Source organism: Camponotus floridanus, unplaced genomic scaffold (genome assembly GCF_003227725.1).
Source record: "Camponotus floridanus strain SB8 unplaced genomic scaffold, Cflo_v7.5 scaffold2, whole genome shotgun sequence".
Classification (NCBI taxonomy): Eukaryota; Metazoa; Arthropoda; class Insecta; order Hymenoptera; family Formicidae; genus Camponotus; species Camponotus floridanus.
This window is the reverse complement of record NW_020229325.1, coordinates 5,862,278-5,870,954: the sequence shown is the minus strand read 5'-3', so window position 1 is coordinate 5,870,954 and position 8,677 is coordinate 5,862,278. Positions and strand designations below refer to the sequence as shown.

The 8,677-nt window shown below is 32.5% G+C and overlaps 2 protein-coding genes and 1 long non-coding RNA gene across 3 annotated transcripts in view; all 3 read right to left on the bottom strand.

The window, feature by feature from the left end:
• The window catches only part of LOC105256391 (DDB1- and CUL4-associated factor 11), a 31,568-nt gene extending 29,569 nt beyond the window's left edge, over positions 1 to 1,999 (bottom strand). The window contains exon 1 of the mRNA XM_011266246.3: positions 1,707 to 1,999. Coding sequence (XP_011264548.1) covers positions 1,707 to 1,783 — 77 coding nt within the window. The 5' untranslated portion in view covers positions 1,784 to 1,999. The remainder of the gene's footprint in view (positions 1 to 1,706) is intronic.
• Positions 2,000 to 4,686: 2,687 nt separating this feature from the next.
• LOC105256390 lies at positions 4,687 to 6,525 on the bottom strand. The gene is made up of 2 exons (XR_889590.3): positions 5,909 to 6,525; positions 4,687 to 5,832 (listed from the first exon to the last, which is right to left on the bottom strand). It is a non-coding gene; the product is annotated as an uncharacterized LOC105256390 (long non-coding RNA).
• A 122-nt stretch (positions 6,526 to 6,647) lies between these two features.
• LOC105256388 lies at positions 6,648 to 8,552 on the bottom strand. Its single transcript, XM_011266243.3, has 3 exons — positions 8,426 to 8,552; positions 7,330 to 8,334; positions 6,648 to 7,100 (listed from the first exon to the last, which is right to left on the bottom strand). The coding sequence occupies exon 2, from the start codon at positions 8,329 to 8,331 to the stop codon at positions 7,573 to 7,575; it is 759 nt and encodes a 252-aa protein (XP_011264545.1). The 5' UTR covers positions 8,332 to 8,334; positions 8,426 to 8,552; the 3' UTR covers positions 6,648 to 7,100; positions 7,330 to 7,572.
• Between the last annotated feature and the right edge of the window lie 125 nt (positions 8,553 to 8,677).

Sequence of the window (8,677 nt, the reverse complement as noted above, 5' to 3'; positions counted from 1 at the left end):
CGCACATATGTATGTACGCAATCGATTGAGTTTTTTGCCATACATGATGTAACTGTGTCGCGGAACACGAAATCGCCCATTGAATTATTGCACACGCGATCCAAACTAATTATATACATATATATGTTAAGAAACAAAACTTTATTATTTACGATCGATGATAATTGTAAATTATTAACATGTTAAAAATAAAAGTAATAGGCCCAAAGTACTAAGGTTTACTAAGTGATAAAAATGATAAATAAGAATCGAAACGTGGTAATTATAGCGCAGAACAAGATTTTTATTTTTAATGTATCACAAAATATATATTCAATTTCGTTAAATAATATACATTAAATAAAACATTAAACGTTTTTTCATCCATTCATTTTCAACGTAATATTTTTATTGATATCAAAAGAATGTCGAATAATAAAAATAAAAATATTTTGACATGAAAATTGACATTAATATTATTATATTGAAGAGGATCAAAAAATGATCCGAAACATTTATATTCATATATATTCTTTAACGAAATTGTAAACAAAATATATTTATATATTGTAATATATTAAAAATAAAAAGTTTTTCTTGCGCCCCAATTATCGCGCTCTGCTCTTATTTGTCGTTTTTGGTCATATAGTAATAATTGTTTCATTATATTTTGTCTGTCCATCTTCGCGTATGCAAATGGACACGAGAAATGTATATACTTTCTGTTCAAAAAATATTTTTCTCGTTACTGTTAATTACATACGCGCGAAGAAATGAATAAAATTTCAGAATTCATATGCAACTTTATTTTTTCAATACTAGTTTATTAAAAACTCTCGCAATTAAATTTTATTTCTCGAATTTATATTCTTTCGAGAAATTATTATTTTCTGATACTTTTTTCGAAAAATTTCAACAATCAAGTGCTCGGACAATCTATATGTAATTATTTGTACATTAATTTGTAAATTAATTTCATAAATTGTAAATTAATCTTTTGGTTGTAAGCCAAAGTAATCTTTCAGCAAATACTTCTTCGCCCGCGCGACGTCGCTTTCTCCGCGTAAAAAACTGTTATTGTTAGATTGCGATTTTTTCACGTTGTGTATACGTATTTGGTTGCGTGCATGCGTGCGTGTGCGTGCGTTTGAAGGATTTTAGTAGCAATAAGATTTTAAGGACTTCTCGAGTAATAAGTTTCCTTTATTATCCTCGATGTGACATTACTTCTATGCGCGCACGCATCTTTTACTCTATCTCCCATTTTGTCTCTCACTAATTATCAATTTATCAGTCATGAAAAGTAGATTGACAAAGAGTAATTTAAATCTTAAACGTTTACACAGCGACGGATTAAACATTTTGGCGCCCCTAGGCAGCGTACATTTTGCCGCCCCTAATCCAAGGTATAGTCGCAGTGTCAGATGTAGAACCGGAAAGCAAAAAAAAAAAAAAAGTACAAAATATGTATCAATTTTCTGTTACCCCTGCATTAGCTGGTGAAAACATAATATATTTTTTAATATTTTCACGACCCCAGACAGAGGCGGCGAAAATTTTCTGTCTTTGAAAATTTGCCGCCCCCTCAAATTTGCCGCCCTAGGCAAATGCCTAGGTTTGCCTCTAGTGTTAATCCGTCGCTGCGTTTACAAAATATTTCGTTGGGCAGCTCTATTTGGCACCAACACGTCACAATATATACTTGTATGTAAATAAGATATACATACTAGTATATAAATCCTCCATGAAGAACATCCATACCCACATTATTCATAAGTAAGACGAAGTCCAACAAAAAATCCATAAGTAAGATGTCCAAAGAGAGTGTGTAGTTAACGATATGTGTGCATTCGCGCGCGACCGGTCACGTCGTCTAACAATAAAGAAACTAATCATCGGAACAAATTGATCGGAACTTTGGCGATTTTAATCTTCGAAGGACTACGTCCCTGTCTTTCGATTGCAAAACAAATATACACAGAGGTCATTATTCATACGTAGCGACCACCAGTGAGAAATGGTTGGAATCTACATCAATTCGACATCGATTCGATAAATCATTTGTCAAATCGATGTCGAATCGATGTCGAATTGATGTAGATTCGACCAACATTTTTCACTGGGTCCGATCCTTCGATGCTTGATTATAACTTCCGCGAATAATTGCTAGCAATCTCTTCGATCGTACTCGAATATTTTGATACAGAGGTTTTCGGAGAGTTCATGTCTATTTGCTGAACAAATATAATCTCGATTCTTATCGCGCGAAGTGAAAAATCGAGAGATCTCTCCGTACGAAGAATGGAAACGTTTCAAACAGTAAAAAATGAAACCTTTGAGAAGTGAAATTTTATGATTTTTTTGAATTTACTTCCCAAAATAATTTATATTAATAATTCTTCAAACGCTTGTTTATTGGAGCGTTAATTGTAAATTTAAATTGATAAGAATCATTCTAGGATCTTTATAAAAATCTCTCTCGCTCTCTTTTTCTTTTTCTAAACATAATTACCATAATTGCTCTATCCCTTCATTTTGCAGCTATATTATATCTGTAAGCAAATTATACACCAAAAGATGAACAGGAAAATATATTTCAATGTCCATATATTTTTAATGGACGTGTGTAAAACTGTAACCACAAAATTAATTCGCAATTAGATTTATCGTTTAATGAAAATATAAATTATAAAATTTATAAATTTCGATTTTGATCTGAGACTATATTTGTCTCTGTTTGTATTGCATATATAGAAAAAAAATCTTACAACGCGTTTAAGAGAAATATAGAACACATACACGTATATATAAAGATTAAAAGAAAGAAAAAGAAAGAAAAGAAAAAAGAACAAGAAAGAGAATTTATTTCCCAAATTATTTTAATATTGAAAATTCGAGGAATTTTTACTTCCCAAAATAATTCGTTTTAATCTTTTATTCTTTCAATGGACCATTAATCGTAAATTTAAATTGTTAAAAATCACTTTAGAATGAAAATCCTTCTCTCTTTCTTTTTTTAAAATTCTCTGTCTCTTTTTTTAAACATAATTATCTCTGCTCCATCGCAGCTACTTCTTCCTATGTCTTTAAACAAATTATACATCATATGATAAATGAAAGATTTTATTTTATATATATCTACAAAACATGTGTAACCACAAATATTCACTCGCACAATTAATTTTGTCGTCCAATGAAAATTAAACGTTAAATTTCGCTTAATTTAATCTGTCTCTCTTTTATACTACATATATACACGTAGAAAACCTTACAATATGTTTAAAATAAATATGGAGGTCATACGCGTGTATATAAACATTTAAAAAGAGAAAAAAAGAAAGAGAGAGAAAGAAAAGAGAGAAAAAAATATGCGAAAAAGAATCTATTTTTGAAGTTATTCAAAATTATTATTAGAATTTTGCAAAATTTACTTCCTAAAATAATTCATTTTTATTTGATACTTTCATGCTTTACATGAATATTAGACTTGATCATAAATTTTGTGTAAATTCCTTATTTGATTCCAATTAATTTTTAAATGCTTGTTCATCGAAACGTTAATTATAAATTCAAAGTGGTAAAATTCGCTCTAGCATAAAAATTCTTCTCATTCCCTCTCCTTTTCTTTCTTTCTCTCTAACTATAATAATTACTTTCGAGCTATGATTGGCAGCCTTTGCCAAGCGATGCTTATACAATAATGAGAAATAATAGCACAAACATTTCATCATTTATTTTATATACGATATATGTTTATAAAACGTGTTTAGTCAAGAATAAACATTCATTTGCGCAATTAATTTTGTTGTCTAATGTAAATTAAACAATATATAAACTTAATTTGATTTGATTCTATCTGTATGTGTTGCATACTAGAAGAAAATCTTAGTAGACTTAAAATAAATACATAAGTCGCACGCGTATAAGTAAACATTAAGAAAAAGAGAGAGAAAGATGGAAGAGAAGAAAACAGGAAAGTATATGATTAATAAATTGTACTGCGGTTATGTAATTTAATAAATCATATAATTTTTATAATTCATATTTTGATTAATTCGATTTTTAATTGTATATCTATGTTTATGTTACATAGAGAGAGAGAAGACTTTTATCCATATACATATACAGCGCGTTCAAAATAAACAAATATAGAAATTATTGGCACATTAAGGCATTGAGAGAAAAAGAAAAAGAAAGAGAGAGGGGAAAAAGAAGGAAAGAAATCATTTTTCAAATTGTTAAATATCGAGGAGTAAAATTCGATAAACATCAATTTGAAAAATAAGATTATTTTTTTAAATATAAAAGAGAGTAGATTCGAAAATCGGATTATATTCGTATTGGATTTTATATGTGCAAAATCCATTTTTTAATCTTTAATCCGGCGTGAACGATTTTCATTCTTCGCGCGAGAAACGTCAAAGTTTCATCAATCTCGTTCCAAACACTCATGGTCTACAGTAGTCTACACAATCCCAAAGAATCTCGTTTTTCGTGTGGTTACGATTCTAACTAATGGCATAAGAGATTATACAAAGTTAAGTGTCCTTAACGTTAAGCACACATTTGGAGAAAGTAACAAAACGAGGTCGAGAGACGTCGAGGACGCGGCCGCGGACTCGCTCTTTCGCTCTTCCACTTCTTCTTCTTACGTACTTTAAAACAGGCAGACAATGATAAAGAATAGAAAGATATCGAAGTGTGTTATTCTATCAACTACGGACAATCACGGACAATCATTTACACGTATCAAGATAGATGTGTGTGATACGCACGACACGTATTTCGTTTAAGTAGAGACGCGTTTGGACGAGAAAACCAAACTCGTGACTTTTATCGCCAAGTAAAATATAGCGATTTTAAATGCGAAATGATCGATAAGCGACGATTATCTGTCGAATAATCGCTGGACCAAGTATATACTACAAATGCTATTTTCATCATCATTAATTTCACACAAAGTTCGACGTTTGTCGTTCAAATTAAATGGCTACAAAAAGAAAAGATGTAGAAAATTGGTGCAATAATTTAAAGATATCTAAAGATGAAGATGCTTAAAGATCTTTCTTTCCAACTCTGAATCTTATGACTATGATTGTTGACAGATTTTCTTCGCCTTTCGAAATTTTCGAAATTGATCGAATTAGGAGAAGCTAGGTATTGTACTAAGTGACACTGCAGCTTGTCGATTTAATTCGATATTGCTCACTCGTCTCGCTCTCGTATTGCTGAAAATACAAACGCTTGCGATTGTCGTAATACCAGAATCGATCAACATTGCGCCCAGGGAGACATACAATCAAATTAATACACATTCTGATGTTGATCGACACTCATAGCTCGTCCGAACGCGCGTGCATTGAGAGAGACGGTTCTCCTACAGTACATATATATGTATACTATCGATTTTTAAGAGTATCAACGCACAAACTGTCCCGTATTATGCAAGGGGCGCGTTTAGGCGTCATAGAATGGGCTCGGGTCCTGTATCCTTCGATGATGTACGATTTATTTATGAATAGTTTGTAGTCTATAAAATGGAATTCTCTCGCAGATCGAGATAAACATTGCTAGTGGAATTTTTGCATTTTGGAAAAATCGAAATGCTATCATTTCAGAGTCCCCATTGAATTCTCGGGGCCCGAACATTATTCCGCAGGGCCTAAAAGCGTCGGGATAAACATGCCGTTATGGTACAACTATAATTATTTGTCCTTTTTCTTGATTGTACACTTTCCCTTTAGATATCTTCGAGACGATCTTCATTCATAGATTTTTAAAGACAATTTCGCTTTCGTGAAACTTCCCGTCTGTCGCATCTCGTTAAATCTTCTCTCGATCCGTCTCATCGTGCTATGAGAAGCGAAAAAAAAAATATCTCTATCTTTTTATCTCTTATTGGCTTTAATTATATCACAATAATACTTACGAGATGATCAATTAATTTATACGTATTGATTGAGAATCGACGATTAAAAAAACGTATATTATAAAACGCAGATTTCGAGAAATCCCGTTTTTAAATCAACACTCTTCCTCTTCTTATTCACTTCTTGTATTCTTACATCTATGATATAAAAATCGCTGAGGAATTTTTAGAGAAATCTTTGATCGAGACTTTAGAAGATGAAAAATTTTTTTACTCGGCATTTCTCTCAAACCGTCGAATTCTGTGAAAAAGAATCAGCAATGAAGAAAGTTGAAACTCAAGCCAGCTAACGCGCGTTCCGTATAATAATTACATGCAAAACTAAAGGGAAAGTACTTCCTAATTATATACAGACGACGGAATATTAACTCTTTGAGATCGGTCGTAGGATCGAGTACATTTTTGAAATCGCAGTGTTTCGTAATTAGTGTGTGGACGTAGAGGAAGAGAATTAAAAAAAATATATATACACACGCAGCACCTCCAGAATTTAAATCGATAAGAGATGTATAGATTAATATATAAATGTGTATAAATGAGAATATTTTTCAACGTAATTTGTCGGACGACTTTTTGGATGTGTGTTACGCTCGAAAAAAATACTTTGCGCACACGACAACCGATCCTAAAGGGTGTATCTTTGCTGTGTACCTCTGATTTGTACCAATTCGATCGGCTTTATTCCCCTCCCTCCCGTCCCGCGGAATCGATCACGCGCGGATAAGTATTTATCGGCGCGTTTCCTTAACGCGGATCACCGGATTATTGTCAGTATAGCGATTCTCTCGCGTAGTAAATGGAAAAAAAAACAACAAAAAAATACATCACCGGCGAGTGAAGTGCTCAACAGAATAATCCCCGTCAAGATTATGTGTTCAGAGAGGATACGTTATACTCTATACGACGTCATTAACGATAAGATAGCCTTCAGAGGTCTATATTCAGAGAATGATATAATCCTTCTACCAATTATACATATATATAGATATATATATATATAATTATAAATGTATATTTCATGTATTCGTTTTTAAAAATACAGTAAAACCACGTTGTGTCGACACAATGTTCGAACGATTATCTTGCACGTGATCTCGTACCTTTTCCGTCTGTTTAGACAAGAATATTTAATAGATTGCGACTTTGTTAAAAAATCAAATCATATCTGGAACGTTTATTATTCTTTAGCCATCTAAAAAAACAAAAATTAAATAATATACATCGCTGCATAATAATTATATATATTGTGGAAAGTATCGTATGTCATATATCTGATTTATATATGTATGTATTAAATATATGTATAAATCAGAGATTATATTGAATATATAATTGAATATATATATAATTCGTATTTCTTTTATTAGGAAAAATAATTTGTAAATTGTATATAATTATCTAATATAAAAATAGACACTTACAATAGACTGTGTTGGTTTTATTATGATGAAATTATTTCTTGTTGATATACAAGAACCTCTATAAATGCAATTGTTTATTACAGTTCTCAATTGTATCATAACGCATCCCTTAGTTGTCAATTGTATCATAACGCATACTTTCTTCATCTTTTATTGTATGTGAAAAAATGTCATGAGATAATAAGTTGCCCATCTTAATTTATCTTTTTAATTTTAAAATTTGTCTCAAACAATTAATAAATTTTATAATTGGGCAAGAGCTTTTCTCTTAGCGATGTCATAATATAATTTTACATATACTCTTGGAGAATACCTTGACATTTGTATTTTAGCTTTGATTAATGCTATTTCATCGGGCGTTAAAGAAGATAAAAGCCTTTGTATTGTAGGTGTTTTTTCGTATTGTTCAGCTTGTTTTTTAAGTCGAAGTAGTACTAATTTCTCAGCCATTAATTTCCGTCGTTTTCTTTTCAATGCTCTTTTTCTGCAACATAATTCAAATCTTTCCGTTGCTGGATTAGTTTGTTTTACATTAGGCTTATCCGGCAAAATTGGTTGCAGTTGTTTACGAAGATAAGATCCAGCGTCTTCTGGAATATCTTCGAATAATATAATTTCTGGCGTTACCATTCCTTGACTTTCCGTGTTCAAATTTTCAAGAAACATGCTCGTCTCTGCGTCCAATGTTTCCGATTCAGTCTTAATTTCCGATTCTATTGTACTAGAATTGCAATTATTAGCAGCAGGCTTGTTTGGTATGTTTAAAGAAGGCGCTCTGCCGCGCTTCAATTTTCTCACTCTAAACGTCACTAGATAATCATCATCGGCAAAGTGCCGATAGCACACGGCACATTTGCTTATCTGCTCATCGGTCAGATGTTGAATCTTCTCGGAGTATATTATGTTCTTCCATTTCTGGAAAAGGACTGGATTCTTGGGAATCTGGTGAGACGGGGCATCTCCGCCCGATGGGCATCCCAAGACGCAACATACTCTCCCCATAATCTAAAATAAAAACTATGTAGATTTCATCGATAATCGGAGATATTTATCACTTGAACATATCTATTGCTTTATCGTTCGATTAAACACTTACGTTAATCACAAGTATATATTTATCGCTCAAAAGTGTCTCCAAACAATTCAGTCTATAACCTCCAAATGCATCATTATCCTCGAAACCGCTTTTTCCCGGTTGTTACTCGTCACGTGACCGGCGTTTGTTTTCACGAAACGCGACAGATGGCGCCCGTGATTTTTCTCTCTCAAGTTGTCACTCGTCGCGTACGCCAGGGCGGCCAATCGCCGCGCCGCATTCGCGCGCATGCGCACGCGACGTCAGCGACAC

Coding starts and splice junctions, on each gene's coding strand:
- LOC105256388 (XM_011266243.3), bottom strand. CDS start 8,331: ATGGGGAGAGTATGTTGCGTCTTGGGATGCCCATCGGGCGGAGATGCC.